General features: G+C 44.4%; 1 protein-coding gene across 1 annotated transcript in view; it reads left to right on the plus strand.

Moving 5' to 3' along the window:
* The first annotated feature begins 2,093 nt into the window (after positions 1 to 2,093).
* Positions 2,094 to 16,996, plus strand: part of Best3 (bestrophin 3) — a 39,798-nt gene continuing 24,895 nt past the window's right edge. Inside the window, exons 1-3 of the mRNA XM_032890801.1 lie at positions 2,094 to 2,245; positions 5,811 to 5,905; positions 6,362 to 6,595. Coding sequence (XP_032746692.1) covers positions 2,094 to 2,245; positions 5,811 to 5,905; positions 6,362 to 6,595 — 481 coding nt within the window. The remainder of the gene's footprint in view (positions 2,246 to 5,810; positions 5,906 to 6,361; positions 6,596 to 16,996) is intronic.

Consider the following 16,996-nt stretch of genomic DNA (forward strand, 5'->3'; position numbering starts at 1 on the left):
CAGCCGGAGAACAGGAGGAAACCCGCCTGGACACGGGTGAAGGGTGGAAGCCGGAGTGCCTCTTTGGGAACACTCAGACGATTGAAGATTTTTCTTCCCTTGGGAGACTTCATAGAAATAGGTTAGTGCACAAGTCGGCTTCTGCACTTGAACATGACCTCGGTGCTCGGTGGGTGTAAGGTTTCTGACAGCCTAAATAGAGGGTGAAGGAGTAAAGGGAAGAAAGGGGAATTGGTTAGAAACTGTCACTTAGCACGAGAACAGCTTATGACACTGCTGTGCTCCTCTCCCATGTCCACTGAGTTCTCCTGAGGCAGAGAGACAAGGTGGGGATGGAAAAGTGAAGCCTGTTTTAGGGCAGGCACCCCACCCTTCTGTAGTGCCATCCACTAACTTAGGCAAAAGGCCCTGGTGTGTTTAATTGAAATCAATAACCTTGGAGGATAAATAGTGATTTGTTGTTGTTGCCGCAAATATCTGCCAACCCTTGCTTCCTTAGAGAAAACAGACAGATGACAGTCAGATGTTTGCCCGTCTAAATGAAACATTTTCTTACTTGCGATAGAATGTGTGATATAGATTGCTCTACAGGGAAAAAATATGCTCTACGGTTTGTGTGTGTGTGTGTGTGTGTGTGTGTGTGTGTGTGTGTGTGTGTGTGTGTGTGGAGGGGGGATATGATAATTTGACATAAAAACTACATGTTTTCATTCTAAGTCACTCTGTGAGAAGCTCTTTGTGGTTCCTTTGGAGAAAAGTTAGCATTTTAAAGAGATCTCATTTTGTTTATGTGTGACCTATCCTATCCGATTAACTGAGTAAGATTTCCAAACAAAGGTCAGTGTTGAGCTATCTATCTGAAGTCCAACGGCACACCTCAGGGAGAAGCAGAGGCATTCCAGAGAGCTCAATGAACATTCAGATTAGGCCCCATTCTCATCCTGTGCACATCCGTGGAACGAATCTGGAACAAGGAGTTCTAAATAACCAACACACACGGGATGTAGCCCACTTGGGAGAGTGCTTGCCTAGCATACACAAGACTCCCTGCCAAGTAAAACTAGGTACGGTGGCCGGTGGCACAGTCCTACAATTTTGGCGTTCACTGGAGATGGAGCAAAAGTTCAAGGTCATTCTTGGTCAGATCAGGTTCAAGGTCAATATGGGATGACCTTGTCTTACAAACAAACAAACAAACAAACAAACAAAAAGACTCATTTTGTTCATCTCTGAGTATTTCGGAGACTTTCCAAGGGGGAAGTGTAGCTTTCTATGGCTCCTTTCGAGAGGTACAGAACGCCAACTGTGCACCCCCGAGAGCTACTGAGAGAGGCTCACATTCCAGTAAGAGCCCACTCCCCAGATAACCCATCCGTTAAACAGCTCTGGGTGGGGGTGGAGGGGACTGGCTTCTTCCTGACAATAGCTCTGGTTCCTAAGAAGGGATCAATAACTTTTTCCTCTTAGGAAGTTTAAAGGTGAAATCGATACCTCTTTAAGGATTTTAGTAGACACTGACCCAAACGATGAGTATGGCCACTGCTTTTATAAACATCATCAGTTCAGCAAACCAACTTCCTAAACCCTCCTGCGACTAAGAAGTGGCACGACAAAGTGTCTAGTATGTCTCGTGTGTTAATGTTGATCATTTAATGAGCAAGAGAGCTACAGACGGGGTTGGGGATTTAGCTCAGTGGTTAGAGCGCTTGCCTAGGAACCCAAGGCCCTGGGTTCGGTCCCCAGCTCCGGAAAAAAGAACCAAAAAAAAAAGAGAGAGCTACAGACGCTGAAGCAATGCTTATGAAATACAGACATTTCGGGGCTTCTAAAAACAGTCTTCGGGGAGACCATCTTCTTCCCCTTCTGTGCTATTAGGTTTAGTGCTGAGATTCTAAATAGTGATACAGTGTTATCGACAAGGTCTAAGCTGTAAAGGGAGGTGGGTAACGAATGGGGGGTGGATCAGCTGATTAGGTTTTGGCTTTAGTTTCTTTCGGTTAAGAGAAAAGAAAAGTGTATGCCTATGTTGACATCCAACTTTATTTTTCACCCAGGTTTTGTCTTCTTGCTCTTCTAGAACAAAACTATCCAAGATGACTGTCACTTACTCCAGTAAAGTAGCAAATGCGACTTTTTTTGGATTTCATAGGTTGCTCCTCAAGTGGAGAGGCAGCATCTACAAACTGCTGTACAGGGAATTTATTGTTTTTGCTGTTCTTTACACAGCAATCAGTCTGGTGTACAGGTACTTCTGTTTTGCATGTCTCCTCAAATGGCCCTCAGGCGTTACGTAAGAATACAGTCTCAAAAACTGGATCCCCTTGGTTGCTGCTAGCCTCCGCATTACGTAACCTCTCCCTCTGCATGAACCTCTCCGGCGTCCTCTCTTCAGGATAGGGTATTTTAATCCACACCTAGCCACAAATTTGGAGCAATCAACAGCCACTGTTCAGACAACGGGCTCCAATTCCAGCCCCACAGAGACTGATCCAGATGCGGTGTCGGCCTCGTTGCTTTAGGCATATTATACTTACATCCTGATCTGTGTGCCAGCGAATGGCAGAGCCCACAGACAAATGCTTTTGTGCTTCTCTCAGTGGTGTCATTTGGAGTTTGAACTTGTGATCTCACAGCTTGCTGCAACTCCATATGGAGTTAACATATGGGTGAATAGAATTTACCAGACAGCTTTCCTTCCTTTAGTCTGGATGGTAAGCTCTGACCAGGGATGGTGTCCTCCAACCTTACCAGTGCCTCCACCAAAGAATTATGGCCAGAAGAATGATTCGTTCTCTTTATGTCTTCTGATTTCAGGATGTCATGTTTGCAAAAGGAGGGAACCCTTTGTAACATGGGGACCTATCAGGTTCATACTTTGAAGGCTGGCATATACACCTCTCACAATTGAAAATTACAGTCTTAGCAACATTTCACCAGTGTGACTAAAGAAAAAAAAGAAACTTTATGAATCAATAAACTAAAACTGAATCACACTGAAAGAAGCTAAAAAGAAAGCCTCAGGTTTTTGAGGCTGTGTTTCCACCTTAGCTAGGTATAAAATTTTTTCTTCCACTGGAGATGAACTAACTGTGAGTCACCATCTCACCTACATCCTTCCACTTGGTAGAGAGGGATATTCATTTAGTTGGCTGATCATTATCAAAAGCAAACTGTGAACAACTATCCATCAGAACTTCCAGACTAAGGCTGAGGGTGTAGCTCAGTTGGTAGAGTTCCTGCCTAGCAAGCACAAAACCTGAACTCAGTCCCCAGCACCACCAAAAATGGACACGGATGGCATACACCTGTAATCCCAGTAAGGGGGCAATGGAGACAGGAGACACTACCATTCCTTACCAGAGTACATGTTAGAATAGATTTTGTGGGACTAAGGAATTAGCTCAGTTGTAGAATGTTTCCTAGCAAGTGGTGGGCCCTGGGTTTAGTCCCCAGCTCAAAATAATCAGAACGAAAAACATCAAGGTAAAAATCACAAGAATAGGTTTTTGTCAAATATTCTTAGAGACTTCTATTATCAGATATCTTCTATAGTACCTTAACAGTTGACTTATGCGTCCCTTGAACCTTCAGAGTATGAAATGGTGGCAGATTAGTGGTGTTCCAGGACAGCTGTCTCATTAGTTTGTTTTTTTCTACTAATGTGGGTTTACTGCTGCTACTGCCACTTAGAATATTAAAGTCCCTAGAGCAGCTGCTGTTATTCCGGGAAATGGTCCAATATCAAACTTATACCCCAAAACTCTACACAGCCTTTTGTCTTTCCAAAGATCAAAGTGCGTATACATTCATGGCCATCACTTTAACTTGCTTTCTCCTTCTTTTTAAGTCTCATTGTAAATTCTTATAAAAGTAGATCCTTTTTATCTTAAATATTTACCAAGAGCTGTTGGATTAATAGGTCACAAAAATCAAGCAGACCTGGAAATATAACCGGAGTTCGAGCTTTGCCTGGTATCGTTTTCAAGTTCATCTCTTCCAATTTGGAGGAATTTGACAAAATACTCCCTGTGGTATTTTCTAGCTAAGAAGATTCATATTTATTTGGCCAATTAACATTAATGCCACCCATCTGGGTGCTATGTCTGAAGATATACAGTTGCTTTACGGTTATCTATGTAATTGATTTTTTGGTTTTTACACCACCATAAACTAAAAATAAACCTGAAACTCCTAGAGATTTGACAATATACTCAGTCTAAATCTAGGGTGGATCTGGCCTAACTGATCCTAAGAGCTGTGCTTTCTACGTTAAATACTTTGTGTATAATTAAATACTTTGCATATCAGAAAGCCGCTCTGTGACTTGTCATCAACAGGGCCCTCCCTGATTCCATGAACTTGGCTGCCTCGTCCAAAGCTGACACACGAACTCCCACATCCCTACCCCAAGTTCTGTATTCACCAATACCAGCTCCCGACAGTACTCTATCTGCAGCCCCAGCGGCTGGACACTGCTCCCCTGCTTCTCCATCAAAGCTCCACTCACCCAAGGGAACTCCTGACACCTGCTCTGAGGGATCTTTCCTCGGGCTTATTACTCTTTAAATGAACTGCACTATTGATCGATGCAAATTCGTATGTGGCTCCTCTTCCCACATTTTAGTAATTATCACTAACGTGTCTCTAGATTTCTCCTGGCTTTGAATTCCCTCCCTGAAACAGAATAATGATCTCATTATGGGCAGGTGTGTTTAGCAATCTCAGAAAATAAGTTTGGGGAGGTAAAGTCGGACCTACAAGAAAAGTTTTGAGCCCGTGGCCAAATGTAACAATGAAAGTTTCTGCCTTTTGGATTAAATCAGCTTTATTTATGTTCCAAGTAATTTCCAAGTATTAAAGTAAACAATTACAATATTGCCTGACATGTAATATACGCATGATCTAGAATGCATTAATTGGCCTGGTTAAATTAGTATGTCCTGGATTAAGGTCAAGACGTTTAATGTTATTCAATAATGACTTAATAATGCTTACCCACAAAATCAATGCTCTCATTCTTTTAAGTATTCCTAATGAATATTTTAAAAATGGAAACTAAGCCTAGTGGTGAAGGCCTATAACCTCAGCTAATCGAGTGGTTGAGGCAGGAGAATTACAAGTTCAAGGCCTGCTTGGTCAACAGCAGTGGTTCTCAACCTTCCTAATGCTGCAATCCTTTAATACAGTTCCTCGTGTTATGGTGATCCCCAACCATAACATTATTCTGGTTACTACGTCATAACTTGCTACTATTGTGAATTGTAATGTAAATATTTTTGGAGCTAGAGATTTTCCAATGGGATCACAGCCCACAGGTTGAGAACCACCGGTCTATAGAGTGAGCTCAAGCCAATCTGGGCAACTCAAATGAGTGAGACCCTGTCTCAAAAAAGAAAAGAGTGAACTGCTGGTGGAATTCAGTGACTGGCACACGTATGGCCCTGGCTTTAATTCTCAGAAAGAAAAACAAAAGAGTCTTGTGTAACACATCTTTCTCTAAAATCCAATGAGCCAGTTCTATAAAACTTTAGAACTATAAAGCTTTAAGAAACAAAGTGGTGACCACCAGATTTATGGGCTAAAAGCTTTAATACTTGAAGCACAAAGCAATTTTTTTAAAACTTTAGAGGCACATTAGTTTAAGGAAAAAGAAAGTAAAAAAAAAAAAAATTAGAGCTCCTTAAAACAAAACAAAACCAAACCCAACTGAGGTTAAGATTTGTGCTTACTTGTTTGCACTTGATATCTTCTGCTGAGCAGGGGCAGAAGTACCGTATCATAAAGGGCTATGCGTTTTATTTTTGCTCCAGATTGTTACTTACAGGAGCCCAAAAACGTTACTTTGAAAAATTATCAATTTACTGTGACAGATATGCTGAACAAATTCCAGTAACCTTTGTGCTTGGTAAGTATAGGTCACACGCAAAATGCAGCCACACAGCTGTCTCCGTTAGATGACACAGATGACTGCATGAGAGTGCTTCCGGGCTGTGAGGCATGCCGGGAAAGCCACTGCTTGCAATAGCACACAGCGGACCCTAAAGTTCGCCTTCAGGGATGCTTCTGCTAAGTTAACACGGAATAGTTTGAGGTCATAATCCGCTGTTGGACAATTAAGCTTTCTCTTCACTAACCCTCCATATTTGCAGTCAGTATTTGAGTTCTAATACCCACTTACTGGGTGCCCTGCCCTTGCCAAGGCATATATTTCCTCCCCTCCTGGAGGGCAAGATCGTAAGGTATGGAGGATAACATACTTTCATATCTTGAACCCCTAAGAAAGCTAAAATCCTGCTAAAAGTGTGTCCGTTGAGATGTCTGCTGTAAGAAACTGCATGATGACGTCTGGTTATCCCAACAGGGTTTTACGTTACTCTGGTAGTGAACCGATGGTGGAACCAGTTTGTGAATCTGCCTTGGCCAGACAGGCTGATGTTCCTCATCTCCAGCAGTGTCCACGGGAGCGACCAGCATGGGCGCCTGCTCAGAAGGACGCTGATGCGCTACGTCAATCTCACGTCCTTGCTCATCTTCCGCTCGGTGAGCACAGCGGTGTACAAAAGATTCCCCACCATGGACCACGTGGTCGAAGCAGGTACGTGCGTGAGTGCGTGCGTGCGTGTGTATGTGTGTGCGCGCACACATGCTTTTTCTCATGGACTCTTGTCAAGATAGGGTTGATGTAGGAGCCACCAAAATGCGTTTGAAAGTACCTGAGCATATTTATTCAAGAAACGTGGCGGAAGCGTTCTTAAAGGGCAAAGATAGGAACGTTAGATAGGATTCCTACCCTCAAGAAGTTTACTTAGGAGGTAGAGGACAGAAGTAGCTGAAAGTCAAGGTGCCTTGAGACAAATACACTGATGATGATCAGTCATTAAACAAATTGCTTTTGTTTATTTTGTTATTTTCTCTTGTTTTGTTTTGTTTTTTGCTTTGCTATTGGTGTTTGTTTGTTTTGCTTTGCTTTGGCTTTGATTTTTGAGACAGGTTATCACTGTGTAGCCCAGGCTAGCCCTGAACTCACTGCTATCCTCCTGCCTTAGCCTCCCTGGAGGTGGGATCACAGATGTGAGCTACTGAGTCTACTTTATAGCTATTTCCGTTAGGTCTCAAGACGTCCTGAAAACAGTAGAGGATTAATTTTAAGAGATTGCAAGCTATCCTGAATCTCTAGCTGCAGTATGGAAGGAATGGAATTAAAATTCAGGCTCAGAAACACTATAATAAAATATGTCTTGAAGCCAAGTCAGTTCTGGAAGGAGGCAGCTTGCTGTCAGTTTTCATCCAGGAGAATTGGCTGAAACCCTCCTCCCCGGATGTGGTAGTGAAAGGTTCTTTCAGGGTGGACCTGTTGTCTCTCCTGTGTTTCATGAGACTGTAGACGTAACTATTCTATGTAGGTTCCCGGGTCGTTTGGGGGTCTAGAATGCTGAAAATGAGTCACTCGTGAGGTATGGTGCTCTCTGGTATGCAAACATTTATTGAAGAAGCTGTTAAACCAGCCTTCAGTGGAGCGAGGGTTGAGTGAGGTCATTCCCTGGCCCACACTGATGATGATCCGGGAGCTCAATTCTGCCTCATTTAGGCTGCAAAGTAAGCAAGTCAAATTGTAATGTCCATTTTCCTTTTTCCCCCAAGAATACTGGAGGGTTTTGTTTGGTTTGGTTTTTAATTTGTTGTCTTTCTTCTTGTTTTGAGGTGGGTGTTGTTGTTGTTGCTGCTGTTTTGGGATTTTTTTGGGTTTTTTTGCTTTGTTTTGTTTTTTTGGATGAATGATACAGATAATATCAAAGAGTACACAGCACCAGGTTTGGAATTCTGACTCCACTACTCACAAGTCACATGACAATGTTTAGGTACTTAGCCTTTCTGTGCCTCTGTCTCCACAGCTATAAAATGGGCTTATGCTAGCACGTATAGGTTGTACACCTTGTAGGTTCAGTATGAAGACTCCTTATGTCCACGACATCCCACGTCTTCCAGATCTATTTTCCTCATGTGATTGAGAAAGTCGGGTGGGGAAAGGAAGCAAGGGTGTATGTATGTGATAGGCCATTTCTCTGCCTGTGAAAGGAGACAACTCAGGCCACACTAGAGCTTAAAGGCAGATTTATTGGGAAGCTGCTGTAGGGGGAGTTCACTGGGCCCAAGGATTAAGATCAATGAAGTCACCATGGGGAGGGGGCAGGGGAGAAAAAGAGAGAAAGGGAGAAAGGGTGTATGTACAGAGAGAAGACAAAGAGAGGGAGGAGGAGGAGGAGAGGGACAGAGGAAGAGAGAAAAGGGAGAGATAGATAGATAGATAGATAGATAGATAGATAGATAGAAAGAAAGAAAGAAAGAAAGAAAGAAAGAAAGAAAGAAAGAAAGAAGGAAATGTCTGGATTATATAGAGAAAAGCCTTTAGAGGAAGGGCAGCTCAGCCCCTAGGCTAGAAAGTTCAGGATTGAGGGCAAGGTATGTGAGGTAGGGACTAAGGGATGCTGGGAGAATCTGGGGGCCAGATCTACCTTGGTATGTAAAATATGCACCTCAGTCCCTTGTCCCAGGGTCCGAAATCAAACTGTAAGAAAGTTGTGGGGTACAAAGAATTAGTGAGGGATCCATGCCGAAGGTTGTCACCTGACAAACGCAGGTGTGTGATGCTCGGACCCAAAACCGAATTAACTGTCGCTGTCCTCCAGCATATAAGTAGGACAGCTTCAGAATGACTAACCTGAACTGCTCCCGGGCAACGTCAGTTTCTTACCCTACTACCTCAGTTGTTCATCTAAAGTACACCGGCCTGGACCCCACTTTGGATCTACTGACCGTAACAAACCTGAACCTTCAGGTGTAATGCTTAGATCCCTCAGTTAGACATGCTTCCATGTCTCTCCCTCTGTCTTTGTATTTTAAGACAGGCTTGTCACCTACCCCAGACTTGACTCACATGAGATCAAAAACATATATCCCCATTCCCTGCTCTGTTGTGTGTAATATTAAAAACCAGTCCACGGTAACTCCGGCTACACTCTGGCTCTGGCTACGCTCTGGCACCAGCGATCCCATTGCATCCCTGGCTAACCCCATGCAGTGGCTGCCCACCTAGAGGACTTGCTGCAGAACCTGCTCACACTCCCAGCCATCCGCCCCGTGGTTAGCTGTCACAAATCCCCAAAACCCAGCGAAATCAAAACTCTAGAGGCTTGTAACTTATCAGTCAGATTTATATATCAGTAAATTCTCAACCCGCAAAACGCCCACACAATGAACTCAGAGCCAACTGATACCGACACAAGCTGCCCACCTAGACTGGACAAATTGTCCTATATTATTCTATCCCTTCTAAGATAGTCATAGTTACCTGTGGATCAGGTTCGTCCCCTTCTTCCCCCATCTTCTCTTTTTCCTCTCTCTGTCCCTATCGGTCCTGGATCTGCCACCTGGACTAACAGCCTCCAGCCTACCTCATGTCTGCCTTGCTCCTGCAGTCCAATACACAAGTTCCTCTCCCTGTGTTCCCTCTTCCTCCTTGGGCCAGGAAGTCCCACCTCCTCCTAGCCCAGTGATTGGCTTCTTTTCAGTAGTCCTATTATCTAGTCAATTAGGGGAAAATTCTGCTACATTTCTAGGTCATTTTTTCACCCATGGGAGTTGAGAGTACTTAATCTTTAAAGGGACACTGTCAAAGCAAACAACAACAACAGAACTCTTTTTCTGATTCCTGGGCAAAAACCAAGAAAGGCGAGGGCATAGGAGTTATTACCACTAACAAAGCACCAACAAAGAAGACAGTAGATTCAGACCATAGCCTTCCTGGGGACTGCAGAGTTCCAGGGTGTGCCCTCAGGCAGTGAGTCTGAGTGACTTGTTTGTGCATAGCTAGCATAGTTCTCGGTTTTAAATGGTTAGTTTCTTAGGACTGGCTGAGCAACAAAAACTGAGAGATTAGATGGAGCCAAATCTTTCTTAGAGCTCAAGAACCCATGATTCATAACAACCATAAAAAGGTCCCATTGATCCTGGGAGAGCAGGGAATACTGGAGGTTGCAGCAAAATGGTTGTCCCAAGTCCAAGGCCAACCTGAGCTACAGAGTAAATACCTGGCCAGATAGGACCACATAGCAAGACCAGGCCTCAAAGGGAAAAACAGAAATAAAGGGCAGGGTGTGTTTTATAAAAGGGGCAGAGGACACAGCTCGCCTCTGAGGAGTGTAAAGTGTGTGCACAGCTTGTGTGCAGTGTAGAGTCCCTGTGCTGGTTGGCAGAGCAAAGGCTCCAAGCTCCTGAGCTGCAGGACCAGCCTCAGGCTAGCACTTCCTGCTAGCCCAGCCAGCACCCTCTGTCCATGGCAGCGCTGACTCATGCAGCCTCTGGCTCCTTCCCCCATAGAGAGGGCTGACTCAGAGTCTCACTCAGGCTTTGTTCCCAAGGTGTCCCAACTGGACACGTGCCTCTGCCACTCCCTGACTGTCCTTGCGCCAAGGATTCTGGGAAGAATAGGAAGTTGGAGATAGTGGAAAATATTTGGCAGATGTCCTGAGTCCAGAGCCAGGGCACCTACTCCTGCCTGAGGGGATAGAACACTGGTAACTATGCCACTACGCTGTACTGTGGGGGCAAAATAAGTGTGTAATAACAATGACAGAAGCACAGCCACACACACACATACATATGTAAATACACACATATAAACATATATACACACATACATATACATACACACATATAAACACACATACATACATACACCCATCCACACACATACATAAATACACACATGTAAACACATATACATACATACATATAAACACACATACATACATACACCCATCCACACACATACATAAATACACACATGTAAACACACATACATTCATACATATACATATACATATACACATATAAATACACATACACCCACACACACATACATGCATAAATACACACATATAAACACACATACATTCATACATATACATACACACATATAAATACACATATACCCACACACACATGCATGCATAAATACACACATATAAACACACATACACGGGGCTGGGGATTTAGCTCAGCGGTAGAGCGCTTACCTAGGAAGCGCAAGGCCCTGGGTTCGGCCCCCAGCTCCGAAAAAAAGAACCAAAAAAATAAATAAATAAACACACATACACACATTCCTATACATACACACACAAACATGCATACCCATATACATAACATACACATACATATACACATGTATACATACACCTACACACGCATATACAAACACACATATACATAGTCACATATACACACAGAAACATACACAGACACTTTATCTATCGACTACCCTACTTACAATCACCTGTAAGAAAAAAGTATTCAAATTTGAGTGCACCACAGCTAATTTAAAATCCAATGTTGAAAGATGTCTGTATCTAACAAGATCCTAGGGGTAGTGGTAAGTGGTCCCTGAATCACAGGCCGAGAGATACTGAGAGCTAAGCTTGCTTCCTCAGAAGCTCTTCTCCCCACTGCTTCGTGGAGGGCTCTGGCTTGCAGGCCTCCCTGAGGGGCAAGAGGAGAGGGTGGGAGAATGGAGACCAGCGACCTCCTCTGAATGTTCAGCTAAGCCAGACAAGCCAGGCCTTCCTGCCACTCTCAGGAATTTCTTTCTTTCTTTTTTTTTTTTAAATGAACCAGTCAAGTTTTTATTATTCTGAGGAGTAGTCAGACCACACTGCATTCTGCCAGAAAGTTATATCTGATTTGTTATCACAGGTTAAATTTCTCAAACTAAAAATAAAAAGCTTCTATTTCTGCTTATGCTAAAATCGAACTAAAACCGCACTCAATTATGCTACGAAGTCCCTGAAGTGTGGGGAGGCAGTTATTTATCAGAGACTACAATAGACTCTGCTACTTTGCCTGTTGACTCTGAACTTGTTCTGGAAAATTCTAGTCATTCCAATCACCTGCCCTGGAAAATGTCACTCGTCCTAAGCCAAGTGCATAATCCTGGTTCTTTGCTAACTCCGGTCATGACCTTAACTAAGTGTTCATATTTTAGAACCAAGCTGAATTCAAATCTTTACCTAATACTTCACAAGTCTCAGAGGACAAAATAGTTCTCTGCAAAATAACGCATCAGAATCGGAAAGATGGAAATAGAAAATTACCAACATACTCTTGAAAGAATAAACTATAAAGCTGGCAACAGCCACCAGGCACTTGCTCATTTGATATAACTTCATCGGGGTGGGAATGGAGTTGGTTGGTAGAGAGCCTGCCCGGCATGCACAAAGCTCTGGATCTAACCCCTGCCCTCCCCGCCCCGCCCCCCTGCACTTAGGAAAGCCAGACGTGGAGGCTCGTGCCTCTAATCTCAACACTGGGCAAGTAGAGACTATTGGAGCAGGAGTTCAAGGTTATCTTTAACTACATAGTGAGTTTGAGGCCCACTTTGGGCATATTGAGAGTCTGTTTTAGAGTTGATTAATTAATTAATTTACAAATAAGAGGAAGGAAAGATGCTCGGTGATTCAAAGTGCTTGCTAATCTTTTGAATTTGATTTGGCCTGGGTTTGATTCTTGGCACCACATGGCAGCTCACAACGGCCAGAACCCCAGTTCTAGGAGATCCAATACCATCCCTGTGGATCAGTAGCAATTATTACAGCTTCTGTTCTACACTAATCATCGTCCAGGGCGAGACACATTTACAGCTGAATTTCATGTCTCTACCTTGCGTTTCTCTCTCTCTTCCCCTAAAGCGAGTGTTTTCCTCTTGTGCTCAGCTAATAAGAACATTTAAACATGATCACCTTTAAAGAAAAGTTCCCCATTACTTTTCTTGAAGCCCTGGGACCTTAAATAAAGTTCTCAGAGCTTCTCCTGGGACTAGTGGAGGGCTGGTGAGTCTCCTCCAGAGTTTTCAGCCTCTGACTCACATGATATAAATGCCAGTGAGCACTGGGCCTCCTGGTAGCTGCTTGGTAGAAACCTAAGGTAAGATGCACCGGCTGCAAGACCAGCCCTATTTGTGTTTCTGGCTTAGCCAGATCATGTAATCCAGGATCTCTCCCTGAGAAAAGCACTTGGATTTTGTATATTTATTCCTGCCCCTCAGATGGCTGTCATTTGCTTGGGTGTGTTCCTGGTTCTCAGGCACCTTGGGCTTCTTTAAGTGCCTAAGTGCCCTTGGAGGAGAGATGGCGAAAGGGAGCGTGGTATTCACACCTTGCCAGCTTCCTCTGCTGGCTGAACTTTTAGAGGCTGAGTCAGTTATTCCTATATTCTCACATGACGAGCCCGGACAGACAGAATGTCATCCTGTGAGGGAAACCTGGCTCACTGTGTGCACTCCACACGGGAGGCAAAGCGCAAGGCAGAACTGGCCCTCCTTGAACTCAGACCACTGTAGGCCAGTAGGCAGCCCCCCTGGTCAATGACTAGAGGGGACGTCTGTTCACTCAATATTTCTGGAAGTACGACTATTCGCAGTCATTGAATTGTAGAGGGACTTTCTTTTCTTTTCTTTTTGTTTTTTTGTTCAGACAGGTTTTTTTGCTGTGTGTCCCAGCTGTATGCCACCCTGCCAAGCCAGGTTCCTTTTGTATTCGTTGTCTGTCTGTCTGTTTTCTTTGTTCGTTTGGAAACAGAATCCTACAGTGTGGTCAGGGTTAGCTTGGAACTCACTGTGTAGCCTAAGCTGACCTGAAACTCAAGGCCATCCTCCTGCTTCAGCCTCTGAATCTAGCAGGATCACTTTGCAGGATCACAGGCAGCCTAGGGAATATGACGCTCTGGGGCTTAGGCACAGTATTCCAGAGATTCTGCTCAAGGAAGTTAGCCAGAACACTGCAGGATGTCTGGCTTCCAAAACACTGAGCCCCCGGCCTCCAGACCATTTCCCCCTAACTCTGCTGCATGTTTTGATCAATGAAGAACTACTGAGTTCTGACATCAGAAAGATGCTTGATGCCGAAGCCGACGGCCCGGATTTGATCCCTTGTTCTCACACGGTCAGAAGGGAAATAGTTCCCACAATTATTCTCTGACCTCGTCATGTAGGTCATGTATGCTGTGGCATGTGCAAGCTTAAAACTAAAACTAAAAGCATTACTGATGGCCAGTTCCCACTCTCAGACACAATTCAGTGCCAGTTTAACATGCAGCGAACCTTAGGGAATGCTATACATTAGTTCTTCCCGTTGCAAATTGGCTCAGATCTGTTCAGTGAAGGTAAATGAAATCCAGAGTGTCCACTTAGACAAGGAGCTAAAAGCACCATTGTGTGTATGTCATTTCTTGCATGCATGCATAGAGTGCAGTGACTTGCCAAATGGGATGGAGATATGGATGACCACAGATACTTTTGGTTATGTAAGGATACAAAAGGATAACTCTCTTCAACATTACCACCTCTGATGCTGACTTTTACTCTCTGTATCCTATTCAAGGCTTTCTATGCAATGTAACTCATGGTTGGATTCTTAAATCATTTTAAAAGCTACCAAGCGCCATTGTTAGTGGGATTAAGTGGAAACGCAGGATAAACTAGAAACAATGCTATCCTGCATGGCAGTCAGAGACACACAATGTAGAAGAAATGGCAATTACTTCTTAAACCATGTATGTCTCCTGCTGTGCTGCCCTGCAACACTGCCTCCGTATGTCCCTTCTCTGTCTCACTTTTCAGCTTCTGAATACCCACTGTTGACAGGGGTCCTAAGCCCCTCCCACTGTTGACAGGGATCCTAAGCCCCTTCCACTGTTGACAGAGATTCTAAGCCCCTCCCACTGTTGTCAAAGGTCCTAAGCCCCTCCCACTGTTGACAGGGATCCTAAGCCCCTCCCACTGTTGACAGGGGGTCCTAAGCCCCTCCCACTGTTGACAGGGGTCCTAAGCCCCTCCCGTTATATTTAAAGAACATCCCCAGTTGAAGTGGTGACTCTGTTGTTTGTATGCATTTGGAAATGAGCCAGGGACATCAAACTCCTCTTGAAAACACTGTCCCGAGAAGGCTCAGGCACTGACGAGAAGGCTCAGGCACTGACGGCACAGCTTTCTCTTAGAGGAAGAAATGGTGTCAAACCCACTCTGCCTTTGAGCTTGGAGCTGCACAGTAGTGGTCGTCCTGCTAACAGTCTCTCTGAAAGGCCAAAGACACCTGCCTCTGCTTGAAGCCAAGAGAAACCAGGCCAACTACACAGCAGACAGATCTGTGACGGCAGAGATCTTGCCTGGCAATGGATTTAATTAATCCTTTGGCTTAAGGGCATGACACATTTGCCTTCCAGTAGCAACTTCCAGTCCACAGAACTACAATCAAGTTTAAGTCAGTGCTAGCATCCATCTCTAAGGATAGGAATGTGGATATCTTACCCTGATTAGACATCGTAAAGAATGCTGTTTTCCTGACAACCGACATAGGCATCACTGGCAGAGCTGAGCCAATCAGAAGAAAAGGAGACGTTGAGAGTCATTCGAGGCATAAGCAGATACGCAGTAGCCTGCCAAACCACAGGTGGGGCCCGACAGAAGAGGGATGTGGCCACGGGGTGGAGGCAGACCAGCCAAACTGCAGCCCATCTGTAACTGTAATTAATTTGTCTTAGAGATGAGGATAAGGAAACATTTTTAAATTTTAAAGCGTTGGTGTCTGGGTATAGTGACGTGAGATGCTAATGGAGATAATTTCTCTCCATAACTAGTACCCCCTCCATGGGTTTGACCCCCCACTCTAGATATTTTCTTTCAATTGATCATCAGCTTGATTTCCAAAGTAGGGTTACTTGAAATGTTTAGGCCGGCAGGGATGCTGCCATCATTCTGACCGTATCCTCCTGAATGATACATTAAGTTCTGCCGTGTCTCCCCTCTCTCTCAGCACCTATTAAATTATCAACAGTTTTGGGCTGAAAACTTGAAAATCACTAGCTTTCTTCACTCCATGTGACCCCTCTAATCAATAACTATCCTTCCCAGAGAACAGGACCCAGCTCTGGTGTTAGCATTAGCACTAAACAAACCCTTGAACTGTGCATTTGCTCTCTGCTCAGATGCCAAGGAAGGACTTGCTAACACAACTTGATCTGCACTCCTGAGTAAATAATCACAACAATTTCTGTGGTCCAATCACAGAAATTGCAGCCAGGAGGGACCCAGTGGGGTCTTTTTTTTTAAAGACTTGCACTCTAAACCCCAAGATTCTAAGTGTTAAACAATCTATTAGCTGAGCTAGGCTTCCAGCTAATGGAGGGACACAGGTGTGTCACCCCACCTGAAGATCTAGGTCAAAAGTCTGTGTCTTCCCACCTCAAGCTCTGGGTCACAGGTGCATCCTCCCACCTTAAAGGTTTGACCTCAAAGTGGACTCTGCCCACCAAGCAGAAAAATCTCTCACAGGCATGCCCTCCATTTCTGAATTTTAGTTCATTCCTGATATAGTCAGGCTGGCAACCAAGAATAGCCATCTCGTGCAACAACTTTGAGTTTTATTGAGAGACAAGAACATAATCATCAGCCTTCTTTAACTTCCAGAAGTCCCATTCCCCAGGCCTGAGCAGAACCTTCTAAGCTGTATGAACAACGTGATGTAATTCTAACCCGGTGTCTGGAAGGAAAGTGTTGGTTCTGTAGCCATCACTATGAGTTTTTCACACACTGGATGGACAGAACCTCCTTCCACAGGGCGGTGCTCTTCAAGCCTTGTTTTATGTTAGAATTTCCTGCAGGTCTTTGTAATCATGCAGCTGCCTGGTCCCTGTTTCAGTAGGCCACCCAGGAAGATCCGAGGGCCCCTAACCGTCCCCACTCAGACCAGCTGAAGCAGAATATCTGGGGACGGGTGGTGGCATTTCTAAAAGTATCAAGGGACACTAGCAGCAGACCCGACTTGGGAACTCCTGCCTGCAGGTGGGGCCAGACCTACCCAACTTTTCTAGGCCCAGGAACAGATTCTGAGATCAAGGGCTTCTGTCTGGGACCTCACTCTTGAGAACACTGGCCTACGTCCTTACCAGA

This window comes from Rattus rattus, chromosome 1, assembly GCF_011064425.1.
Source record: "Rattus rattus isolate New Zealand chromosome 1, Rrattus_CSIRO_v1, whole genome shotgun sequence".
NCBI classification, from domain to species: Eukaryota; Metazoa; Chordata; class Mammalia; order Rodentia; family Muridae; genus Rattus; species Rattus rattus.